Source organism: Carettochelys insculpta, chromosome 30, assembly GCF_033958435.1.
Source record: "Carettochelys insculpta isolate YL-2023 chromosome 30, ASM3395843v1, whole genome shotgun sequence".
In the NCBI taxonomy this organism is placed as follows: domain Eukaryota; kingdom Metazoa; phylum Chordata; order Testudines; family Carettochelyidae; genus Carettochelys; species Carettochelys insculpta.
In genome coordinates, this window is record NC_134166.1 from 5,229,429 (window position 1) to 5,255,707 (window position 26,279).

The 26,279-nt window shown below is 43.5% G+C and overlaps 2 protein-coding genes across 3 annotated transcripts; one reads left to right on the forward strand and one right to left on the reverse strand.

Annotated features, from left to right (window-relative positions):
- CCT3 (chaperonin containing TCP1 subunit 3) lies at nt 1-16,732 on the reverse strand. The gene is made up of 14 exons (XM_074980644.1): nt 16,618-16,732; nt 14,076-14,137; nt 10,977-11,027; nt 10,818-10,880; nt 8,346-8,442; nt 7,345-7,462; nt 6,710-6,896; nt 5,149-5,298; nt 4,607-4,739; nt 3,526-3,607; nt 3,046-3,226; nt 1,817-2,062; nt 1,107-1,238; nt 1-261 (listed from the first exon to the last, which is right to left on the reverse strand). The coding sequence occupies exons 1-14, from the start codon at nt 16,646-16,648 to the stop codon at nt 157-159; spliced, it is 1,638 nt and encodes a 545-aa protein (XP_074836745.1). The 5' UTR covers nt 16,649-16,732; the 3' UTR covers nt 1-156.
- A 261-nt stretch (nt 16,733-16,993) lies between these two features.
- TSACC (TSSK6 activating cochaperone) lies at nt 16,994-21,924 on the forward strand. 2 transcript variants are annotated; one of them, XM_074981311.1, is made up of 4 exons: nt 16,994-17,199; nt 18,844-18,906; nt 21,054-21,212; nt 21,574-21,924. In XM_074981311.1, the coding sequence occupies exons 2-4, from the start codon at nt 18,861-18,863 to the stop codon at nt 21,780-21,782; spliced, it is 414 nt and encodes a 137-aa protein (XP_074837412.1). In that variant the 5' UTR covers nt 16,994-17,199; nt 18,844-18,860; the 3' UTR covers nt 21,783-21,924. The 2 variants fall into 2 exon arrangements, with proteins under 2 accessions (XP_074837412.1, XP_074837413.1); XM_074981312.1 differs by having other exon boundaries at nt 16,994-17,172.
- The last annotated feature ends 4,355 nt before the right edge of the window (nt 21,925-26,279 follow it).

Consider the following 26,279-nt stretch of genomic DNA (forward strand, 5'->3'; position numbering starts at 1 on the left):
GTCATGTCCCTTCCCTCCCACCCACTGACTTCAGACTAACTAGTACTCAATACTGGACCGCGTCCAGACCCAGTCTCAGGCAGAGGAGATGCAGCAGTCACTCTGCTAGGCTGTTCTCGTACTGCAGTTCAAGGATCATGGTTCTTCAACCTCCTCTTACTCCTGGGCTGCATCTGGTGCTCCAGTCGATCTGCTTTGATCATCACCCTTTTTCTTATGCCCCGAAACAATGTCATCAATACGGAGGAGGAGGATTGCAGTCTGGGGAGAAAAATCCAGGGACAGATCAGGGACAGAAACGCTGCAGGTTGGGCCACTTGCTGAGTGAGCCAGCTTTCGCTCAGAGCCTGCATAACCCACTTTCCCCATCAGTTTAATTAATTTGGTTCTTCAATCAATTTGAAGTGGCATAAAAACTCTGTGCTTAGACCAAACCTCTATCTACGAGGGTACCCCACCGAGCACTGCTCTGAATGATTGCACTGCCTCCTTTTAAATCTCAGCAGCAGCCTTTGCTTTCAGCTGTTGGTAGTTTGTACCACAGAAGAACAAAAGCCAACCTGAGCACACATATTTCATCCTGTTGAGTGCCAACATATTGCACACATCTTAATTCCATGCAGCCACCTCTGCAGTGGAACACGGTAGCTGCTTTACTAGCACACAGCAACATGGCATGGGGGGCAGTACTGGAAATACTGAATCTTGGTGTAACTAGGTGGCAGACATTTAGATACAGTGGAACTTGGCAATGGGACCAAGCCGATAGTGAAAAGATTTAAGGTTTTCTGATGATGTGCAGGAAGTAGAGGGCATTTGGCTTACTCTACCACATGCCACCAGCTGACTACACTGCTATGCAATCCCCACAGTGCCACAAAACAGATTCCAGAGGTACCTAAACTCTTCTTTAACCTGGATTTCTGGCACTGTGTCTACTGCTAGCAGATATGCAGCCAAAGATAGTATGGGCTACAATATCCATGTACCTTACAGGTCTGGCGACACCCTGGCATTTTCTTCCCTTCCTGCACATGCTTTCCTGCTCTAGCCACCCACACGCAGAAGGTCAGCTACACAGAGTCACTCATCGGTTGCTTCCTTACCTCCACAGCTGTCTTGTAGGTCTGTAATTTGACAGCTAAAGGCTCCCAGATCCCCAGGTCTTTCATGTCCACTAAGGCTCCAGTCTCGCCATTTACTCCCCAAGTCTGACTGCCCTCCTGAGTGTGTTTTGCCTGTAAAAATTAGTAACAAGGTCTCAAATCAAACCATCGTTCTGAAGGAAGTCTGGAACACTGAGTCAGTCAGTCTTCTATGAAAATAGCAAGGAATCATTAAAAGCGTAAGCTTGTGTAGGTATTAAAGGGATATCAGACCCAAGTGTATTAGACAATAACTAGATTTAGAAAACCAATCAAAGACAAATTTACTCACTAATTTTGAAGATGAGACCAAGTAAATATTCTTGGTATAGTCAGTCGATTTAGACAGTGAACCAACTAGTCTAGCCTTACAGGGTCTCACGCATGGGTATAAACATTGCACAGAAATGCAAAATAATCTTCCATTGATTTAGTGAAGATAACTTGAAGAGTGCATCTGCATGTATTAGGTTTCCTAAAAATGTGTTTCACAGTCTAAACCTAAATCTCCAACAATCTGACACACAACCACTATCAAATGATGTGTCATGCTATTGCCACTCACACAGTTAGCTAGGATTTCTGATCTGAATTCCTCCCCCCCCAGATATAAAATAAGTTGAAAGTAACATGCTTTCTGTTAGCTACGGCCTCATGGACTATATCCTTACTCTTAGTGAGGTCAGCACACGGATGGTACTGGCTCCGCAGTTCTGAATCAATGTTCTGGGAATGACTTCCAGAGCCTGTGCCACTGTACGGTAGGGCCACTGCTCCACTCCTGTCATGACTTTAGACTTCTCTGTCAAGGCATGAGAAACTGCCATCTCTGCAGCGCCCCCTCCTGGCACCAGCTGAGGATCCACCAGGACATTACGACACACCTGCATGGCATCCTGGAGGTTGCGTTCCACCTCCTATAGAAATGGAAAAAAGCAAAGAAGTAGTGATAGATTGGAAGGTTCGCTTATTTAAAGCATAATAGGCTCCAAAAGCAGAGGACAGAAGCTATAGAGTACAGACACGGCCATAGAACAAGGCCAATGTTAAAATCTGCACCAATACAACATGGGTACTGGTTACGGAAAGATTTAATATTGCTTTAACCCCCAGATTTGGGAGTAGAAAACAAATCTTGGGGTTACTAAGGTAGTTGTGTTTCTCAGATAAATCAGGAGATTATTATGTGCTCCTTTCTACTTCTCTCTTTGCCAGATTTGGGGTCAGGAAGCAATTTTCACCCAGATCAGACTCATGTGAACCTTAGGAAAGGTGCGGGGTGGTGGTAGGTGGTTTCCTTCCATTGCAGCATGCGGTTGGAATTATCCGGGCATATTTCACCTATGTAATTCACTGCCATTGCAGTGGTGCTGGTGGCAATTTGTTCCCTTTTGGTGCACTAAAATGCCTTAAATTTTTTAGCTCAATATAGGGTGGAAAAAAAAAAAAAAAAAAAAAAAAAAAAAAAAAAAAATCAATGCTCTGTGATATATATGGAGTGAGACAAATTCCGTGGAATTAATTTTACATAAGGATACATATGAAAGGTGTTATGTGGATACAGCTAACATAGGGTAAGTCCTATTAAAACCCACACAAATGTCCTGCGGTAAACAGGGAATGCAGACTTTGCTCTCTCTTTGCAATACTTAAGGCTGGAATGCGTTAGACAATTAACGCTGTTTTTCCAAACCATTTCAAAACATAGCAATAAATCTTGTCACACAAAGCGTCTCTGCACGGTAGAGCAATGCTGTTGGGAATTTGAAAGATGCCATAACGATGGAATTCGCAAGCCTTTCTGGTAGTGTTTATGCTGCCTCCTATTGCCCAGAGAGTGCAATCTGCCCAGGGAACTTTGTCTCCTGGATTAAGTGAGGTACATCCTGCCATAACCTACCGCTAGGATTTCTTTGCTGGCTCCACGCAGAATGATAGTGCAGGCCTTGGGGTCTTTGCAGTCTGTGATGAAGGTGAAATACTCATCTCCTATTTTCTTAACTTCAAAAAGCCTTGCTCCAGTCCCCACATCCTCGTCACGCAGCTCGTCTGTGCGACTCACAATGCGAGCTCCGCAGGCCCTGCCACAGGAACAAAACAGAAATCGTTGCTGTGGTTTGGCCTGCAGGAGAGCAGAGGTCTTGTATGATTAGGGCTCCACTTGCTCGGGTGCCATACAAATGTATAGCATAGAGACAATCCAGACACCTAAATGTCCAAACTAGTGTGTACGGTGAAGTGCAACAAGTGACAGTGCAGGAGAGAACGAACTACCAATAGGAGTCACATTGAAATTAACTGTGCTATGTATGTGTGTAAATACTACTCAATGCAAGTAAGGACTATGCAACCTAGTTCTCAGCAATTAAGGTCTGTTCACCTGGCGATTCTGTTGTTGTCTGTCTTCCTCACCCTGCGGATAGCTGTAACGTTGGCTCTCATCAGGTAGTGCTGGGCCAAGTCTGAAACCAAGTTAGCACAGAAGTTATTTTACTCAGAGTCACCACAAAGATTGAACCTGCAGCCACACCACCACACAAAATTGACCCACTCAGGGCCAAATCTTCCAGGATTTTGTTTCCTGCATGTGCAAAATGGTACCTTCCAGGGTCCAAGTCAACGCCAGAACTTCTCATGAGTGACAAGGAACAAAGAAGATTGATGGCAGAAACACTCCCATCAGCCTTCTTCTGCGTAGACAGACACTGAAGTCAACCACTAAGTTAATTTTAGCTATTTAATTGGCATAGCTAAAATTGTGTATTGGTGGTCAACTTCTATGCCTACTACAGACTTAGCCTGAGTTTCTACAGCTGATGTTACGCAGGTTTGGTTTAAGATTTATCATCACTCAGAAATCCTCACCAGGAAGGAAAGGAACCAGGTGCTCAACACATCTCCTAACTCAGCAAACAAGATATTCAAGAGCAACATAAAGTTATATTAGACATTCCAGAACCAACTCCTCTATATTCCTCTGGGTTCTTGTTTTCAGTGATGTTAAACACATTACCAACCCCTGGCTCAAACCCTGGAAAAAGCTGAGCGTCCACAGAAGTTCTCTGGAATCAAATAGGTCAGCCCTCACTTAAAACGAATCATACAGACTCAGCACCCTACTGTTTAAGAGTAGTAATATCTGACTGTAATCAATGAATTGCAAGCTTCCCAATAAGCAGAGAGCGCGGTCGGGCAATAATTTCCTTAAGGAAACTACATGTCCAGAAAAGTTAACAAGTTGAGGATTTATCCTTTAGCCACATCGCCTGGCATTGTACAGAGTGGGGGAATCTTTAGCACTGTATAACTCTAAGTGCCTGCTTTAATATTTGCTATTTGAAAGGGAAGGTTCAGAACTTGATACCACTCTCTCACTTGTTGACACTAAAGGATCATGTTGAAATACAACTACACTCACATTTGCCTGGGACTACACTCAGCCATACAGATATCTTTATTACCTGAGATTCCTTTCTCTGTGATGACAAGATCTGGTTTGATCCTGATCAAGTCCTCACAGATCTGCTGAATGTACTGTTCCTCCATCTGCAGGATGCGTGCAAAGTCTTCCTCACGGGTAATTTCAATATCAGTCTATGCAGAAAGAGGTTCAAAAGGTTTAGTCCTTATCCCAGGTTTTAAGATAAATCCATGTCCCTTAGTTAAAACAATCATACTCCCATTTTTCTTGTTCATTCAACTGGCACTCAGACAGACAGAACAGAAATGATGTGACAGGAATCACCAGCACACAATGAAAAGTCACTGACTGGACGAGTAAGCCTTGGTATAACGTTCTTCCATTATTACAGCACCACAGTGTTTAACCATTAATTAGAACAAAGAAGTGTTTGTACATTCATTTTACTTGTACTTGACTGCATATAAGTCTCTAGCTGCAACAAGCCATCAAAAAGCAGAAGAAAACATTCAAAATCCTTTGCCCATTATGGCATTAACTCTTTTCACTAGCATCACACAAACGGACTGCAGACATCTTTACCTGGCTCTCTCCTTTCTTGTACTCCAGCGAACAGTCCAGCAGTACAATGCGTGGGTTCTTGATACAGCGACGCATCCTTGGGTGAGTTACATCTTTGTTTACCATGATACCACGCAAGACACAAGAGTCTTCGATTATGCCACCTGGAATCTGACAGACACATGCAGGGCATGGGTGAGAGTTACTGAAGCAAATGAGAAAACAGGTAGTTCTCTAGAGGACAGGGAAAGTAACACACGTTTAGCAGATTTTAATCCCTAGCATGAATTTATTTAAAGTTATAGGAGAAAAAAAACCCAACCAACCAACCAACCAAAAAAAATCAGTTTATGCTTAAAAAGACTGTCTCAAACAAACCGAAAGGTCCTTAAATAGGGTAGGAAAAGATTCCCAAAAGCAGTTAAATACTTAACAGATGCCTACAACTTACAAAAGCACCTACATCCCACTGATTCTCTAAGATAAGCACCTGTATAGACATTTTCACTAATCCCAAAAGAAGTCTAAATATCAGTATAAATCTGGCCTCAGATGCTCTGAAATTTTAGCTTTTTCTTCACTGCATCTTTTGAACATATGATGTATGGCAATAGTTTATTACCCGTTTTACAGTTCCAAAGCATTCTTAGCATGTAATTTGTAGTTTTGAATGCTGTCCTTTTTTCTAATGAACAGTATGACAGGCTACGTTTTCACACTTGGATACCTAATTTTAGCCATCGTCTTTTTTTGAAAAATGAATTCCAAAATACAACAACTTCCCTTTCCAACGCATTCGCTAACTGTTTTGCTAGGAAGTAGTTATCCCGTCGTACAGATTAGTAAACTGAAGCACAGAGTAGTGATGTGACCTGCACAAGGCTACAGAACTTACTGGCACAGCCAGGAATACAATATGGGATTTCCAACACTCTACCCACTGGAGATCAATTCGCCTTTCTGTAAGAATGATACTGGTTCCAATGCTTTATTTATTTATTTATTTATTTTTATAGTTTGTAAGAGCAGAACTCTATAAGCTTACAAACAGAGTAGAGAGCTCTCAGAAGCATATTCCACTAAAATGCGTGTCTGTGCTTTTAAAAAAGTCAAATGAACGGGCTTAAAACTCCACCTAGTTTAAGTACTGAAAACCAAATGCATATTCGGTCTTAACTGCTTTATGACTTATCCAGATCATGCTAAACCATGCTAGAGGAACCATATTGCAAGCTGGCTTAAACTACTGGTACTTGAGAAGACACTGAAGGGACTATTTATGTATATGCCATTGCTTGTGATACTGCCTTGGAAGTCTGAAAATTAGATATTCCCCTCTCATATCAATATTACTTTTAACTTGGCAAACATGGCACGTAAGACCCTTAAATTAATTGCTTCCCAGTCTCCCCCTTCATTTTATTTAATATTTACATTATGGTAATGCCTACTACCACAATAATGAATAGGACCCCATTATGCTAACTGCTGTACAGACAAACCATACATTGTAGCTTCAGGAAGTTGCTCTGCCATTAGAAAGAGGGATACAGAAACAAATGAGCATCCAAAGCATAGCTACCTTTTCTATTTTTGCATAATTCTTGATGTCAATTTCCTTTCTGCCATTTTCCTCAAACTCCACAGTTTTGACAGCATCAAGAGCAATGCTGCAAGCCAAGTCAGACCAGTGGCTTATCGCCTTGGTATTTATAGCGCTCTTTATTATCTTCAGCATCATCTCTCTGTTGTTCACATCAACTGGAGTGCTAGGGCAAAAAAAACACACAGCACAGAGGGAAGAGATTTATTACATAATCCAGTCCAGCTCTCTGATATTGCAGGACTATTCCCGAGAGGGAGGGATCTTTTCCCACCTTGTAAGATGGCTAAAGGTCATACTTAGGAATGATATGATTACTGTGTGTCTGCTCAAAGACAATAGCTCAGAAGTACTTCAATTCAAGTATCTCTCCAATGAATTATGATGATCAGCCAAGTGCAGCACAGAAATATAATTCTACAACATCCTCCCCCCTAAATACAGCCATGAGAACTAGAATTACCTGATCAACATTGACACTTACGGAGCTCACGGTGACTTGTATGGCTATACAAATTGGTTCTAGACATCTCTGTTACATTTTGCTGGGCTGAATAACCAGAGTTTTATCTTTAACCAGAGAAACAACCCCAAATCCAGGGAAGAATGCTCACCTGATTTTGTTCAGACTGCTGATCATATCATCCAGAGCTTTACGATAAGCACCAATGATCACAGTTGGATGCATCTGCTGTTCTAGGAAGTGTTCGGCAACAGCCAACATCTCTCCAGCTAAAGAAAAAACAAAGACAAGTGATTATTTATTCAAACCAGAACATAAGCTCTTGAGGGCAGAGAGCTGTTTGCAGCTAAAGACCAGTGGCAGTGAGTCTCAGAGTCCAGGTCAAATAACTCAGGCTTGTGGGACTTGCGCAGTGGGATAAAAAATAAAGTAGATATTTAAGTTCAGGTTGGAGCTCGGCCTCTGAAATCTGGTGGAAAGGAAGGGTCTCAGCCTGCGGTTCCAGCCTGAGTAATTAAATTGCTATTTTTCATGCTGCAGTGTGAGCCCAACTCAGTTAACCCAGGATCAGATTCATTGTGTCATCTCTCTCCCGTCACTCGTGCAGACATATTTTTATTTGCATGTTAAAGGCTCGCTCTCTCTCTCAGCGATAAAAATAAACCCAACATATTTAAGCTTCCCCTAACATTAAACAGTTAAGGGATGCTCTGAGCATGCTCCCTCCATTCTAATGGACAAATGTGGGCTCCCTAACGGGAGACTCTCAGAAATTCAACCTACAAAGCAGGGAACGAAATTTTAAGAGGCTGCAATTCTTAAGGGGCACCTCTTTCCCCAAAATGTGCCTTTAGGTAGCAACCCTCCAGTGACAAATAACAGAGAACCGCACAGAAGCAAAATGCTTAGTCCTTAACCATTTATCCATCCACAGGACAAGTTGCTCAAAATTTCCACTTTGCTTGCCAAAGACAGAAGTTACCAGGCCTCGAAAAAGTGGGTCATTAATTGAAGTCAGCCTTTGTTAGTATCTCATGAACAGAAGAGAAGTGTGTGAATGTTAAAATGAATATTACTGTACCATAGATGCTATTAACCCAATCGCAACAAACGTTAGCCGCAACCACTGCTTGTTTTAAAGCATATCCTCACCAAGGATAATTACAGATGTGGTACCGTCCCCAACTTCTTCATCCTGAGTACGGCTGATCTCTATCATGGATTTTGCAGCCGGGTGCTGGACCTGAATCTGCAGGGAAGAAAACGAAATGAGAACCCCTGGTGCGGAATGCACGATACATGGGGGCATTTAGAGGGAATGGAAAACTTGAAGTCAGATGTGAGCACGGAAAAGGGTTTCAATCAATCTTGGCAAAGAATTTTCTCTTCATTATTTAGGTAACAGATAAAATGTTATTTATTATGTTACATCTCCAGCAAACTTTTAGTCATTATGGATATCCTTGACATTTAAAAAATGTTTGCGTGGAAAAATAGCAATAGTCAGTGTCTCTCTCTCTCTCTCTGAACATCTCAGCTAGTGCAAGCCAGCAGCCACTGATGCATGCAACACACATTTATAACAATAATTAATGGGGAAGTTAAAATAGCAAAACCATCATGAAAATGTTTAGCCCAAGAGCAAAATATCCTGGTGTTAACTAAGCATAATGCAAATCAACTAGGGATATTTTATTCACCCCAAGCAAGCTGTTGATTTACGCTACAATACACATTTTCCTTTTTAATTAAAACAAGTGTCATTTGCAAAAAATATCAGGATTTAATAGGAATTATACAAACTGTAAACGTTCCAGGCCAGGGATCTTACCTCTAACACATCAGTGAAACACTTATCACTGTCAGCACTACATAAATTAAGCCGTGTCTACACTAGCCCCAAACTTCGAAATGGCCATGTAAATGGCCATTTTGAAGTTTACTAATGAAGTGCTGAAATACATATTCAGCGCCTCATTAGCATGCGGGCGGCCGCGGCACTTCGAAATTGACGCGCCTCGCGGCTCGTCCCAACGGGGCTCCTTTTCGAAAGGACCCTGCCTACTTCGAAGTCCCCTTATTCCCATCTGCTCACAGGAATAAGGGGACTTCGAAGTAGGTGGGGTCCTTTCAAAAAGGAGTCCCGTCGGGGCAAGGCGCGTCAATTTCGAAGTGCCGCGGCCGCCCATATGCTAATGAGGCACTGAATATGTATTTCAGCACTTCATTAGTAAACTTCAGAATGGCCATTTACATGGCCATTTCGAAGTTTGGGGCTAGTGTAGACATAGCCTTAGTGTCATAACGACAAAGACAAAATGCAGACAATACAGCAAATTCTGCCCTCTGTGGCATGTGCGCACTTAAGGGAATTTTTACCCCAAACAAGCAACCGCAAGTCCTGTCACACAAGACTGTTCATGCCAAGGGAAGGAAGCAAATTAAATATGAACCGTATTAGCCTCAATTCCTACCAAATTCATGAAGCATAACTGATCTCAAAGCTACATTTGCAACAATCCTCCATGTTCTGTTTTACTTCAAGTTTTTAATTCCATGGGCTGAGTGAGCGTTACAGCAGATTTCACTTTAGCAACCTCTCAGTGCATGGCTAAAAGTTGCTATAAAGCAGCCACTAGTAAGGAATGACCAATGAGGCCCCCCCTTCACTGGCAGTAACACCACAAACCTGTCTGCCTCCAATGCTTATCACATCCCTGCGCTTTCTTCCAAGACTGCAACCCTGCAAAGCTGTTTTTAGGGCTGCAGCCATGGAATGAACCACTGGGGCACAGTACCTAATGTGAAAGCAGGATGTAGCCTGCAGAGAGGTACCAGGCAGCCTCATAGGGCCCCAGTGCCCTCACTCCCTGTGGAAAGCTCAGACATCTGGATAGGAGGCTCCTCTCCTCCGCTGAGCTGTGCGCAGCCTATCCTGGGGCTCAGGCTTTCGACATGGAGTAGGGATGCCAACAGCCTGCATGGCCAAGAAAAGATGCCAATATCTAGACCAATTAACACTGTAGTCATTTAGATAGTATTGGTTTTAGGGTAAATGCTTCCATTGCAGGAAATTTGTTATGAACAAGCTTGCTACGTTAAGCAGAAGCTGCTATATAAGGATTGTACTGGGCTGCAGGCTTGGTATGGGATTTGTTTTTTTGCCATTACCATGTTTTTGTATAGATACTTCCTACTCATAAGCTCTAGTGAAACATAATCCCTCAGCCAATCACAATAAAAAGATAAAATATAATGGAATCTGAATTTCAAATATTAACATTTATTGTATTTTTAATTTAAGACAATCATATCTTTTTCAGTTGCAAGGTAAACTCCACAGCCAAATCTGTCAGCTCCATGTGTGAACTGTATTTTGTGCATATCCCCTGAAACATTTCTGTGTCAAGAATGAGGCTTTAAGAGAAAACTAGTAGCCACAGGGACTCAACAAGTTCATTGTTCATCCTCCTTCTGGGGTGGGAAAGCACTGTTTACAAATACTATGTAAGGGCTAGATATTATTTTCAGTTATTTGAATAACTCTAGAACACATACATTAGCAATTTAATGTGAAAATCATTGAGTATCTACTTGATAAAAGCATGAAAACTGAAGACTCACTTCTCTAAGAATAGCATTGCCATCATTGGTCATCACAATTCCACCCATTGGGTCCAAAAGCATCTACAAGAGAGAAGAGAACCAGCGTTTATATTGCTCTTTTGATACACAACCCTTCTAAGCACAGAACTGTGCAAAGACAACAACAAAATTGCTTACCTTCATCATGGCTCTTGGTCCCAAACATGTTCGGATAATGTCAGCAATGGTCTAAAATGAAAAATAAACGATGCATTAAACAGTTCCTGTACGTTCCCCCTGCCCTCCTGGTTTTTTGGAGGGGGGGAAGTATCAAATGATAAGCTACTAAGCTGAATTTCACAGATTTTATACCAAAAAGTAATCTATGTTAGAGTGTGGATAAGAGAAAAATTCAGTTCTAGTTTGCACTACCTCAGTTCATTGACCACTTACTACTAGACTTCTTTGCCACTACACATGAACTTCATGTGTTACCTCAGTGACAATAGATTCTAACTAACAGCATCAAGAATTAAACATGAGTATGTAAGATCTGAAACTCCTACTTATAACAACAACAATAAAAGCACTAGCTGGGCAACAAATGAGGTACAGTGAGTAAAGAAAACATATAGGCTATGTCTACACTAGCCAAAACTTCAAAAATGGCCATTTCGAAATTTACTAATGAAGCGCCAAAATACATATTCAGCGCTTCATTAGCATGCGGGCGGTCACGACACTTCGAAATTGATGTGGCTCGCTGCTGCGCGGCTTGTCCAGACGGGGCTCCTTTTCGAAAGGACCCCGCCTACTTCGAAGTCCCCTTATTCCTATCAGCAGATGGGAATAAGGGAACTTCGAAGTAGGTGGGGTCCTCTCGAAAAGGAGCCCGTCTGGACAAGCCACACGGCGGCGAACTGCGTCAATTTCAAAGTGCCGCAGCTGCCGGCATGCTAATGAGGCGCTAAATATGTATTTCAGCGCTTCATTAGTAAACTTTGAAATGGCCTTTTTTTGGCTAGTGTAGACACAGCCATACAGAGATAGCACACACTTTAATTTCAAGCCAGCTAGAATGCTGGACAAAAGTGCTGCTCTGGTCATGTAAGATTTAATATTATGATATTAATAGCTGAAAACTACAAGGAACCCTGAGGCTGGGTCTACACGTGCCCCTTCCTTTCAAAAGATGCTAATGAGGCGCTGCAATGAGATGGGACCTATCTGGTGATTGGAAGAAGGGCTTTCGAAAACTGGGGGGGTCCTTTTGTAAGGTCCTGTCTCCATGGGCGGCGCAGAACTCGAAAAGCCGCACTTTCAAATAGCCACAGCCACCATTATGCTAATGAGGCATTGCATATTCACTGCAGTGCCTCATTAGCATCTTTCGAACCTGCTCATTAACATGCCCCTTTCGAAAGGAAGGGGCACGTGTAGACACAGGGTGAGGGTAGAAAGGCACTATACGTAGTTTTGTTAATATACAACTGTCCATTGTGAAAAGCATCCCTTCCCCTGAAGCATCCAGAATTAGCCACTGTCAGGAACAAGAATATGTCTATATTTTCAGGGACTGCATGGGGAAAGGAAGTCTGTGCGCTGTAATTGATCTTCTGGGGATCAATTTTGCCCCATGAGTGAAGATGCAGAAAAATCGCTCTCTCTGGCCTCAGCTGTAAACAGTGATACTGCATGCTGATGTGTGGAGTAAGGGATGTTGACGTAACCCCAAACATCCCTATCTACACCAGGGAAGAAAGTCAATCCTGATAGGTTGATTCTGGGTATGCAAATGGCATAGCTAGAATTGTGTATCTGGGATTGACTTTGATCCCTAATGTAGACCAGGCCTCAGATACTAAACTAAGTGAACCTTTGAGCCAATCTCATATAGCAATAGCTATGAAGGTTACTGCTTTGTCTCATGAAATTCTAGAATACATACATACATACATACAATTAGTCACTACTGAGGTCGCTACATAGCAATATGTAAGAGTTTGATTGTCCAGAGTGCTTTTTCTATACCACTTAAAGACACAAAGCACTTTACAAAGAAATAGACAGGACAAACAGCCATGTATTGCTTACATATCATTTAAGATATTATAAGTTCCTGAGCACACTGTGCCTGCTGAAGTAGGTGTATGGTTTCTTCTTTGGAACTGGATGAAAATAACACTGGAGAACTGAACTGATTTAGACTTTGGCTAATATTTCAAACACTGCTCTGCACTCTCAAATGCGAGGCTCCCCAGTCCAACTCTATGGCCAGCTCTACACTAATGGAAAAAGATTGAATTAAGGTATGCAATTCCAGCTACGTTAATTATGTAGCTGGAGTTGATGTACCTGAATCTGTGCTTCCATGTGGTCTCCCTTGTGAGAGGTTGATGGGAGCAAATGCTCCTGTCCACTTCCCTTACTCCTTGTAAAAGACTAGTCCTGGCGTTGACGGGGGTGCCCACTAAGTTCGACTTAGCATGTTCCTATGAGACGTGCTAAATCAAACTCTGGAAGATCAACCGCAGCAACACTACTCTTCTACTTTGTGAAGACATACCCTAAGCTGTCTGCCTTTACTAGGTTGGGTCCAGCAATCAAGGTTTCATTTATATCACATTTGTGCTTCAAAATTCTAAATAGACTTAAATAATCCTTTCAAACTATATAGAAAATGCAGACTTTGCAACTAACATAACTGACCCAAAAATTTTACAGTTCCTTGGACACAGCAAGAGTAAGATTTAATCAAGAATGACAATATAGCACCAAGATTAAGTGAACAACTGCTTCTATTCAGACATCAGGCATAAAATTTGGACATTATCATATGCTCAGATATCACCCCAACCTACTTGTTAAACAAGATATCAAAGGGTCAGACTTAGTTTACCTTTCTTCTTTTTTTTTTAAAAGAGACTTTTTTATAATTACTTGAAGATAAAGTCGTTATAGTCAGTTATAGCTGTTATTTTATCACAGTGATAGAGTGATTGGCATTTCTTCATTTGGAATTTGTAAAGAAATACCAACAAGTGAACAATACTTGAGTCATATACTGTTGAATCTGACAAAGCAGATCTTTGCCCAGCAAAGGTTATGCACCAATAAATCTGTCAGTCTATAAGGTGCCACAGGACTTCTCTTTGTTTTTGCAGATACAGACTAACATGGCTATCCCTCTGACACCGAAGCCAAGGGACCCACAGAAAACGTTCCAACTTCATTATGCTGCTTTTGCCATCTTTTCAATTGTAGTTTTCTAACATACTTGATAGCATAAAACAGTACCTTAGCAGCATTGATGTTTCCAATCTGGACCTTCCTTCCCGACTCACGTTTTGTATTCTGACCTATGGTATGCAGGGAAAAAAAAAACAGCAGCATGAAAACAACTGAAACCTGATCTTGTGAGCTCTTAATTGGAAACCCATGTTGAGGAAGTAACACTGACAGCATAACGGAAAAAAATCCTACTCTTGGGGACCTGAATTATGGCCAACTCTAGATGGATCAAGTACCAAAATGAAAGTATGTCAACTTCCCTTCCTTCTTTTACCCAGAGTGCCAATAAGACGGAAAGTTCAAATGCATCAGTATTTCTGAAAATGTGCTACAAAACTGCTGCACAGTAACTTTATGATATTCTTAAAGACTGCTTTTTCACGGAACTTTTTTCAGCACCTTAGCATTTACGTAATTGTCCTTATTAAGTTCCTACCCTCTTCCGTAATGACACACAACCTGCTGTATATACAGCAGTGAGTACTGGTAATACGTATAACTGAGACTAACATCCATATTAGGTAACAGCAAGAAGTCTGTGGCACCTTACAGACTAACAGATATTTTGGAGTATAAGCTTTCGTGGGCAAAGACCCACTTCATCAGATCCACAAAGCGGGTCTTATTTTGGAGCATAAGCTTTCGTGGACTAATACCCGCTTCGTGCATATGATGAAGTGGGTCTTTGCCCACGAAAGCTTATGCTCCAAAATATCTGTTAGTCTGTAAGGTGCCACAGGACTTCTTGTTGTTCTCAAAGATAGAGACAAACGGCTACCTCTCTGATACTTGTCATCCATATTGGGTGATGTCCTTTCACAAGTGTCTGGCTCAAAGAATCTCCATCCATATTAATGTTACCTATTTTATTAGAAGCCCAGGTTGTATTAACAAGACACTTTTTCATAGGGAGCAGGCAGAAATGAAAGTGAACCGAAATGACAAGAAGGGAGCAGTGAAAGCTCCCAACACTGGGAGGAATGCAAAAGCAGAAATAAACTCTATACAAGAGGGCTACACAGAAGATCCCACAAGTGGGAGGAGGGATTTAGTAAAGTGAAAGGGGGAACCAAAATAGGAAGAAATGTCAATGAAGACAACCAAAAAAGGTGTGATCCTGAGCTGGGAGGGGAATATAGAAGAACAGGGTCTGACCAAAGTTCCATCTAGCCCAGTAATGACAGTGGCCAGCACCCAGTGCTCTAGAGGGAATGAACAAAACGAGTAACTGTTAAGTGGTCCATCCCATGTCACCCATTCCCAGAATCTGACAAACAGAGGCTATGGACACCATCCCTGCCCGTCCTGGCTAACAGACACTAAGGAGCCTATCCACCATCAATTTATCTAGCTCTTTTTTGAACCCTGTTATGATCCTGGCCTTCACAACATCCTCTGGCAGGGAGTTCCACAGGCTGATTGTGTACTGTGTTAAGAAATACTTCCTTTCGTTAGTTTTAAACCTACTACCTATTAATTTCATTTGGTGACCCCTTCCTCCCCTCCACCAGTACAAACAGCATATCTAATACAGTAAATACTTTCATATCCAGCCTTCTATCATCCAGAACTCTCAAATAACCAGACTTTTAACCATAAGTAAATTTTAGTTATGTTTTCCATAAGTACAGAATGGTGAAAGTAAATACAAATAAATACAGCAAATATTTATGTCTAATACTACTGTTGTTGGTAAAGTGCTCTGCATACATTTTTGTTTGTTTTTCTTTAGTGTTATACATTGTTAGGTGTTTCTCTATTACCCTCCAGGTCCCAGGGCTGCGAGATATGAGTTTACTGTGTAGGAAGGACCACAATAGGATTGCACACCACTCTGGTGATACACATGAAAAGAGAGAGACTGTAAAAAAAAGAAGGGAAATCGGAACGAAAAACACATAGGGAATGACTCCAAGATTGAACGAGAAATATGAAAGTTTACACAATATACTGGAGAAACAAAGGAGACCCAAACGGGATGGAGTCACAGCAGAAGTGAACCCAATGAGAGCAGAACTGGTGGGGAGCAGACTGAATGCATGTCGGGGACACCAATAATAGGAAGGGAACAGAGGAAACCTGAAAAATGGCACAAGTGCCACAGAACTCGCCTACCAGGTGCTACTGGGGGAGCGGGGAGGGAAGCAGCAGGGAGCTGTGGAGAGAGGATGACTCAGGAAACAAGATGTGCGGTGGGGGAGTGGGTGCAAGGGGGGTAGATCAAGAGAGCCGGGATGGGGGAGGCTGGGGGGACGAGCAGAAGGGGGTGATGGGTGACCCAAAGGGGGACCACAGGGACTATAACAGGGATGGGGCAAACCAATGGGGAAGGATGGAGATAACGGTGAGACCTATAGCGAGGGGAGGAGTAAGGAGGTTGGGGGGTAAGAACCGGAGTGGGGGAGGGGAAGTTTCCGAGAGGGGCGGGGAAGTTGGGGGGGGGGAGCTGGAGGTGGGGGAAGGGCGGGAGTTTTCCGGGGACGATACAATGGGGTCCCCCAGGCCGGCGGGCCGCCGCGACGCTCCCCGATCCCCTCTCCACACTCACTGAGCACGAGCACGGGGCGTTGGGCCATCATCCTGGCGGCGGCTGGAAGCGGCGGACCCGGCACGGAACCTTCTGGAGACAGACACGCTCCGACCAGCAGCGCCGCTTCAGCGCGCCGTGCCACCTATCCCGCTCTCTGCCGTGGTGCACCAATCGCCGACCGGGCCCAACGCCCGGCACCCAATAGAGAGGCGACATTCCATCGATAAGTCCCGCCCCTCACTTAAGCACAAGCTCGGTTGAGAAATGACTGCTCAGCGCGTGGGGCCTCAACTAGAGCTATCGCCGTTGGGAGGAGACAAGGGATACAGCGCATGTGCCTTCAAACTGCGCCTGCGCAGTGCTCCGACAGCCTTAGACTCCACGCATGCGCTAAACGGCGGGGCTCGTGGCGAGGAGAGCGAGGCGCATGCGTACAAGCAAAGAGCAGTTGGCTGGACAGAGGAGTGCGTCTTGCGGCGCTTCACGCAGTGTCCATCTGGCTCGGGTTTCGGCTCCGAAGGCGAGAGGGGGGTAGAAGAGCCGTTTAGGGAGCTGGCTGTCACCATCGTGGAGGTCCCGCCAGTCGTCCTTTCCGCCGAGGCATGCTGGGAAAAGTAGTCCTACGGAGGGGGCTCCCCCCCGTCCTCACACGGGAGCATTGTGGGAGTTGTAGTCTTGCTCCTAGACGTGCTGGGAATTGTAGTCTTACGTTGGCTTGCTCCTGAGGCATGATGGGTACTGTAGCGTTAACCTCGCCGTGTAGCTAGTAACAGAGCGGGAGCTGTGTTAGTCTGTATTGTAACAAAACAAACTAGCGGCCCTCTAGCACTTGAAAGACTAACAAAATGATTTATTAGGCGATGAACTTTCCTGGGACAGGCCCACTTCTTCCCATCTATGGTGTTGCCAGTCCAGACTCTGTTATATAGCGCAGAGTTCCAAAGCATTTGCAATAAAAACTGACAAATCAAAGACGTGGACCTGAGGGAGTTGGGGTGCGGGGTGGGGGAGTTCAGTGTCTTGCCTGAGGTAATTACAAGCATCAAATCACAGGCAAGACCCTTAACTTCCTCCACCCCTCACCCGACTCCTTCAGTTCTGTGTATTTGATTTGTCAGTTTGTACTGCAACTTTCTTTTGGACCTCTGTGCTATATAACAGAGTCTGGACTGGAAATACTGTAGGTCTGATGAAGTGGGTCTGTCCCGTGAAAACTCGTCACCTAATAAACCATTTTGTTAGTCTTTAAAGCGCTACATGAGTGCTGTTTTGTTTTGCTAGCCGTGCAACTGCTGCTTTCCTCCCACTGGCGTTTCATGGGAGTTGTCGTTTCAGAATAAGTCACATGGGACAGTGCCATGTACAACATGGGGCATAGATGTATATAATCTCTGGGGGTTGTGCTGGGTGCCATTAGCTGACAATCCCACCTCAATTCCTTTCCGTACACCGTGTAGCTGGGACTTATGGCAAAAACCACCCCTGGCCCTCTGAGAGCAAGTTCCTCACTTGTAAATGTGCTTTCCTCTGTCTTTATGTGTTATCCCCTCTTAACGTGACACTGATACACATGCATTGGCACAGATTACTGTAGTCCACCATGGATGGAAAAACAATGAGCAGTCCAGTGACACTTTAAATACTAACAGATTTATTTGGACATAACTTGAAAGCTTATGCCCAAATAAATCTTGGAGGGTTAGCCTTGCTAGTCTATAACTTTAACAACAAGGAGCCCTGTGGCACCTTGGAGATTAAACCCACTTTATCTGATGAGTTGTAGCCAATCTGTTAGTCTTTAAGAGCCACCGATCTGGTTGTTTCTGCAAATCCAGACTAACACAGGACCCTGATACTTGTGGATGGAAGGAGAACCATCTAGTTGTGTCTCAGAGGCCCTGCATTGCTACAATACAATGGAGATTCTTCTTTAGCCTCAGAGCAAAGGATCTGTGAATTTGGAGCAGGGAGACTGACCTCTAGCCACCTGAAGTATGCTATAAAATCATCCAGATATCTGCTTCTGTAAAGTTCCAAGTGGTCTCGACTTTGTTACAACATAAAATCTCTTTGCCTGTTCCAATTTTTCATTCTTTTTAACTCCCATTGTCTAAAAATAAGGGGTGTGTATGTGTATATCTAGCACACACAGCAGAGAAGAAAGTTGCATTTTAGTTCGTATGTTTTCAACCTCCTTCCCTTATATTCCCCTAGAATGATAATACCACTCTTTCCTTTCCATAGGAGCATAGGCTCCTCAGATGGAGCCAGAAACAGATGCTCGGGAAGAAAAACAACACTGGAAAAGTAAGTTGAATGTATTTCTGCTTCACTCGCAAGCCAACGTTTAAAGGCCAAATTGGAATTTTTGTAGTGAAATTGACATACATGTTCCAAGTGCCAAAACATAAGCAGTCTGTGGGGGGCAGGATATGACTTTGTCCAGTGTTACAAGTTCTTAGCTCAGTCGAGTCCTGGTCCCTAAGGCTCCTAGAGTCTATTGCAGTATAAATAAGTAATATATACATTGATCGTACAAGTTGAGCCTCTGTCATCTGGCATCCTCGAGACCTGACCAGTGCAGGACGAGAGAATTTGCAGGACAACTGGAGGTCAGTATTTTCCAGCACATGACCAACACTTCCACTTCTTACTGGGCTCGTAGAAGACATTTAGGGATAAATTACAGTTAAATGACGGCATCAGACTGTTCTAGAAATGTAACTCACTGTTGTAGTGTAGATATAGGTTAGACCACCAGTTCTCAAACCTCACTGCACTGCATTCGTGATCCACTTCTGACGACAAAAATTACTGCAGGACCCCAAGTGCCGAAACTGAAGTCTAAGCCCACTCAGGTGGAGGGTCCAAAGCCTGAGCCCCACTGGGCTGGGTGAGCAAGCCAAATAAATTTGAAAACCAAGAGCTTCAGTCCTGGGCAGGATGCCTGTAACCCAGGGATGGGCAATAAAAAAGCAGTGGCCTGCTAGGGTTAGTCCCTGGTGGGCCGCTGCTGCTATATTTACCTGCACCTCCACAGGTATCAGCCAGTCGCAGCCCTTGTTGGCTGGAGATCTCTGTTTGTAGCCAACAGGAGCAGTGGGAAACAGTTCAGACTGGGATACCGCTTCTCACTGCTCTCATTGGCTATGAATGGAGATCCACGGCAAATGAGATTTGTGAACACTCAATACCTGTGGAGGCACAGGTAAATATAGAGGTGGAGGCCCACCAGGGAGTCACATTGGTGGACCGGATCTGGCCTACAGCAGTATTTGCCTAACTCTGCTATAACCTGAGCCAAGATGCCCAAGACTGATCTCGGGCTGCAGCTTTGGCCCTGAGCAGTGGAGCTTGGGCTTCAGCCCCAGGCCCCAGCAAGTCTAACACCAGCCCAGATTACCTCATTAAAATTGGTTTGTGACCTACTTTGGGGTCCCAACCCACAGTTTCTGGACTGCTGCCTTTGGCTGCCTCTGTGGTCCACAAACTCCCTGAAATTTAGTTTGTGGCATTCTTACCCTAATATTCCCATTTCCATGCAGTCTATACTTGCTATCCAAGTTTGTTGGACATTTGTACCTAAACTTGCAGTTTTTAATATATTTCAGGACAGAGGTTGCTGGGAAAAACAACTGACTCTAACATAGGTGTGGATTCTGTTAAAAATACAGAATCTGGGCCGTCTAACTTTGGTAACATGTCCATGCAGGGACAGCACTCTGAGAATGGGTGATTGCTATTAGTTATCCCAGTTTGCCTTTAAACAGAAAACAACACAAAAATGGTTATCTGTCAAAGTGTATTTTATCTATCGTATGTGCTAAACGTGACCTGAGAGGAAGTATGATGTCGTGGCTAGAACTCATGACTGGCTAGTGATAACTTCTGGGTGCTGATCAAAGCTCTGCTACCAACTTGCTCTCGGGCCTTGGAGAATCATGTTATCCCTCTATGCCTCAGTTTATCCTTCTAGCTAATTATTAGGATTTCTCTCTCCTGGAGTGGTGTGGGGATTAATTACTTACTTGGTTGGTGTTTATAAGGCAGCTTTAATAAATGAGGTCTGATTTTTCATCACTCTGCATTTTTGTTAGCATTTTCACCAGTGTGAACCTGCTGTATAATGCCACTGGATCAGAATGCTGCTGTTTTGCACTAGTATAAATTACTCTACAAGAAATAAGCCTTTATTATGCTGTCTGTTAGCTTAGTGACTGAGCAGCAGACTGGGCCTCAGAGGAGCTGGGTTATATTCCTTGTTCTGCCACCAACTTGCTGAGTGACTGAGGGCAAGTCTCTAAGTCTCAGTTTGCACATCTGTGAAAAGTGGAAAATGATACTGACCTCCTTTGTAAAGTGCTTGGAGAGCTACTGTTGTAAAATTCTATACAAGATTATAATTCAACTGTGGAAAAACATCCTTGTGATATAAAGGTTGTTTTTTTAAATAGGAGACGACAACTTTGAAGGCCCTTCCTCTTCTTTGAAGAAGCTATGTCCTGCCAAACCCTCTCCAAGCTTTCTTGAGCTTCCGTCTTCCCAACGGAGGCGCAGCCCAGGTTTCCCCTGTGCCCAGGCTGCAAGGCTATGGAAAGGACAGAAACAATTTGGTAAGTGTCAGAATCACCCCAGCTTTGGGATGGGAGAGAAATAGGGGGCTAGGAGTCAGGACTTTTGGAGTCTATCCCAGCTGCGGGTGGGAGCATGGGTGACTGGTTGGAACTAGAAGTCTAGTACTCTGAGGATTTATTCCTGGATCTGCATGAACATGGGTGCATCGTGTCCCTACTTGTGCCTTAGTTTTCCCACTTGTGAAATGGGGATAATACTTGTGCTACAGGCTGTTGCAAAGTGCAGTGAGGTACTGGCATGCGAGTCTCTGTAAAAAGGCGCCATTTGAACAGAATTAAAACTCATGTAAGATTTGAGGCAGGGGAAAACAAACTGGTGCTCTGCCTCTTCCTCTTCCAGCCCCTGACCATCAGCCGCAGGAATGTTACGGACTCCTGGAGTGCATGCATAACAACATCCAGATCCAAACCCAGATTGCTCAGGCGCAACTGAGCATCCTGGAAGGCTTGCAGGAATCCATGAGCTTGCTTCTGGCTAGCGACGAGGAGAAGGGGAAGGAGCTGAGAGACCAGGAGCTCCTGCAAAACTCAGCCTCCTCCCCCACCTAACGCATCCATACATGGGTGGCTGGCTCAGTTTCCCATAGTCTCATCTCCTTCACATTTGCTCTGATGCTAGCTGGCACGTGTGCAGCTAAAGGACTGGTGTTTGTGGTATCGTGCGAATGAATAGAATGATCGCTGCTTGGAAGTAAAACCATTGTAAATACTTCCCATGTGAGTTTTCCTTCAAAAGCTGCTTGGCCCTTGTGAGAGCGGTTTGGGAAGGGCCAGCACTGCACTTACGGAGAGACGCAGCATCGGGTCTGATCTGTGGTTATTCTGAACATGCTCTTAGGGCTGGGGTTAAGGTGGCTTGAATCCCCTTTATGCTCCCCTTGTTTTAGGGTCTTGCCTCATCTCTGCTGTAAGTCAGAGCAACCTCGGGGCTGCTCTGTCTTTTGCTCTGCTTGTCACAGCTGACGCAGCGTGTTCCAGCCAGGCCGCCACACTGGAGATGGGGAGTCAGTGGATACAGAACTTTTATGCAAGCTCCACGTCAGCTTGGGAGGTGCCTGTGCAGAGAGGATGCTCAGGGACCTGGTTCTGCTAATTTTAAGTTCCCTCTGAGCTGCCAGAGCAGCACAAAGGGACCTGAGCATGACTGACAGACAGGCTTGCAGTCTTTCCCCAGCTGAGGCATCCCCATTAGAAGCCAGTTGTGATGCTGTGCTCTGTTACAGTAAAGTCTGCTTTGGCCTGCTGCACGGATGACAAAAGGGCTGGTTGTTTGGTGCTCTGCTTCCTGTGTAGTCCTTTATACCAGTGCAGTGGAGGTGTAAAAACACCAAGGCAGGATTTCACACCTGCTTGGCACTAGTGTGAATGAATATATGCAGTGCAGCAGTATCAAACCAGGCCCCACACACATGCAAACGTAGCCACCACATGGCAGTCAGAAAGCTCCTTTCCTCAGGGGATCCCAATGTTAAAGGGAAGATTCCTCTTGTCTTACCTCCCTGGGGACATAAGTAAGACACGCCTGCAGGGCCTGTTCTTTGAGGCACTCAGTGAGCACCCTCAGCTTTCAGCACAGTGGAAATAAGTTGCCTGTTGCCCCAGTGACTGGGCAAAATCACTTCACCTTTTCAAGACAGATCAACACCTGTTTGTAAGGCTGGCAGGTTCCCACCCTATCCATCAAGATCAGGTACAAATTAAAGACAGACACCATGCACTTAGCACCTGACAGATTCTTTTCTGATTCAATATAAAAATATAAAGTTTGTAGAAAAATGACACACACAAAATTAGCAGTTTTCCTCCCTTAAGGCAGCAGCATCCTCAACAGGAATTTAAACAGGAGGAGAATTGGGTTTCTACATTCCCCCATTTAAAACTCTATTGTGCTCTAAGTTAGAAGGCTGGTGCGCAGAGCCCTGTATACACAGGCCTGCTCTGCCTTGGGCTTTGAACCCCATATGAACTCTGATTAAGAATGATTGCAGCTGACTTGGCTTCAAACATGATCAGGAGTCATGTGGCCCAGGGAAGACAGGTTTGAGATCTATCCTAGGTCTGCTGAATGATCTTGAGTTAGTCACTGCCCTGCTCTGTGCCTCACTTTCCCATGTATGCGCAATGGGGATAATAGTGCTTGGCCTTGATAATGGAGTAAATAATTAACGAATGCAGAGGAGTTAGCATAGTCATGGCAAAACACCATTCCTAGCTCTTGTGGTTTTATCACCAACCTCATATATGTAGTTGATTATTTTAAGATGTCGGAATCATTCGAATTCAGCAGGACATGAGCTTTCATTTTTGAAGACTGTATATTCTTAGCCCTCGTGGTTGGAGAGATAAATGAAGTAGACAACATAAGCCATAAAGGTTCTAAAAGCCAGAAGGCAGATAAAAAGAATGCCAACAGTGTTAATTTTTTTAAAATGTTCTTTTTAAGCCATTCTCATGAAGTTTCTGGGTGCCTGCCTCATGCCTGTTGACCACTTAGTGCTGACAATTGAGCTTTTGCAGTTTGTGACAGATTAATGTAATTAATTGGAGGAACTGTTTACCTGATGCATTTCCAAATCAAAGTGGCTTTTCTGCCTTCTGTGCTAGTCACTGGATGATATGGTTTGAAGAAAAAGGTGGTGCACAACAAAAAATACTTATTTCTTCTCTAGCACTTTCCTGCTACAGATCTTCATGTTCATTGCAAAGGCAGTAAGTATTATATATTCCCCCATACAACTAATATTAAATATCCATCTCCCCCCTGCCACCAAAAAAAATCTTAGTGGTAAACTTAGGTGGACAGCACAGATCCTGTTGTCTGACAGTGTTTCAAACATTCTGAGGATTTCATTATAATGTACCATCAGTTATTTTTGCAGAAAGGAAAAGTGTTTGTTTATATATATAGAGACTGCTAGGAAAACTGCCTTGCCACCCTGTCCCTAGATTCCCAAGTATGTACTTCTCACTTGGCCAGCTCTTTCCCCCACATGCTTAATTGGGTGTACTGTCGTAGTCCCAAAAGGTAAAGTTATGCACCTGTGTCTTTGCAGGAGTGGGGCCAGGAAGTTCAATGATACAAGGGTTAGGTTTTAAAACCTTTTTGCCCGAGGGGTGCTTATGTACCCAAATTTTACACTTTTATCCTAGAGTTTCTGCAGATTAGACAGCAGCTATGTCTCCTTTGTGCCTGCCCCATCAATTTTGCAGAAAGAGCCCTAATCCAAAAGTGGACAGCATGTCCCGTATCAGTTACAGCAGCTGGGGTGTGAAATACTGATAGCAGAATTTATGGTGGGTAAATGCAACAAATTCTATTTCAGTGTCTGGCTTGGAGGCGGTTTTGTTTTCTCTCACTCATGAGAGAAAATTATTTAAAATTCAAATAAATGAAAGGAAAAGTGATTATAAAATGTTTATGGGAAAATGCATCATGACCTGAAACAACAGGCTTAAATTGCAACAAGGGAGGTTTAGGCTGGACATTAGGAAAGCTTCCTAACTACCATGGTGGATAAATATTGAAGGGACATGGTGGAATCCCCATCATTGGAGATATTTAAAAGCAGGTTAGATAAACATTTATCAAGGATTATCTAGATGGTGTTGGTCCTGCTGTGAGGATAGGGGACTCGACTTGATGACCTCTGGATCTAATATTCCATGATTCTAAACGCTTTGGAAACAGCAGAAAAATGCTGTGAAGATCAGAATCAGAGAGAACCTCCAAACAGAAGCAGCACTCGATGTGCAGGAGACAGAACTTTTTCAAGCGTTGGACCCACACTATGGAACTCACTACTACGAGATCAAGCACATGCCTTATACTGTGATAAGAGGTCAAAGCAAAACTCATCTCTTCAGTGGAGCTTCCCCACAATCGGCTCTTGACAGACAGTTAGATTGAACTGTCTTAGACAATGTCTTATTCCTCCAGATCAGTGAGGGGGAGAGAGAACGTAAGTATTATTTTGTTTTTCAAATATGTGAGAGGCATTTAAACATGATGGAGACGGGTGTTAGCGGGCTAGAGGGATGTGTGTGGAAAGAGGTAGAGATGGGTGGATGGATGCAGGCCCTCTCAGTGAATGACAGAGGTCCAGGCTGCATTCAGTTTAGAGGCCCCAGCACCAGGCCCCTAAGGTATCTAGTTTCTAATCCACAGCATTATACTTAAACCAAAACAATACAGGTTGAACCTTTCTAATTCGGAACTCTCTTGTCTGTCAAGCTCTGTAATCCAGCATAATTTTAGTGAGCTGGACGAGTACTTATTACAGGTGTGGCCAAGTTTCCAGTGGTCCCATGCAGTTTGTTTGCAGCCATCAGTCCTGGCTCTCAGTGTTCTGTGCTGTTATTTAGCTGTAATTTACCCCTAAATGTCTTCTAAGAGCCCAGTAAGCCGTGGAAGTGTTGGTAACGTGCTAGAACATATTGACCTCCGGTCATTTGGCAAATTTTCCCGTCCACAACCAGTCAGGTTCAGACGGTGCTGGGCGTGAGAGGTTCAACCTGTATATGAAAATGAATGCTAGAGACATTTATATATTAACAATTAAATCATTATACAAATAGCATTTATATTAACAATTTAATTTAATTGTGAGTTTCTACTGCAAGCAAAACTTCATTTTAGGAATGCTTTTTGGGCTTTGTTGTGTGCAAACTCATTCATAATTGAAGAAAAATCTAATTTATGTGCAACATCCCTGTTAATGTTAAGCGTTGCGAGCCCACTCAAATACTCTTGTCCTGTTGTAGAAAGATGATCATTATTTGTTTTAACACGTTGAATGTGCATTCACCTGAAACCACTGATGCAGGAAGACTGACAAAAATACATAATGCAATTGTGATATTAGGAAATACAGTGGACAAGCTGAGAGAGAATATTTCTTGAAAGAGTTCTTTTGGCTTGTAGTCGGATTTTAAAGGTGGCGGAATGTATACATTTCAGGAAGATGATCTTGTCACAGAAATCTCTTGAAATTTTGTTGTACCTTTGTTGAAACTGTTTGGCTACTGAATATAGATCTTCATCACTTA

Bases quoted from the DNA above. Each gene is read 5' to 3' on its own strand.
- CCT3 (XM_074980644.1), bottom strand. From the start codon at position 16,648: ATGATGGCCCAACGCCCCGTGCTCGTGCTCA. The intron at 8,443-10,817 runs GTGAGTCTTCAG...TCTTCCCTGCAG, and splicing joins GCAATGCTATTCTTAGAGAA to ATTCAGGTCCAGCACCCGGC. The intron at 262-1,106 runs GTAAGGAAGCAA...TTTTCTCCCCAG, and splicing joins CCTACAAGACAGCTGTGGAG to ACTGCAATCCTCCTCCTCCG.
- TSACC (XM_074981311.1), top strand. From the start codon at position 18,861: ATGGAGCCAGAAACAGATGCTCGGGAAGAAAAACAACACTGGAAAA. The intron at 18,907-21,053 runs GTAAGTTGAATG...TTTTTTAAATAG, and splicing joins AGAAAAACAACACTGGAAAA to GAGACGACAACTTTGAAGGC. The intron at 21,213-21,573 runs GTAAGTGTCAGA...TTCCTCTTCCAG, and splicing joins GAAAGGACAGAAACAATTTG to CCCCTGACCATCAGCCGCAG.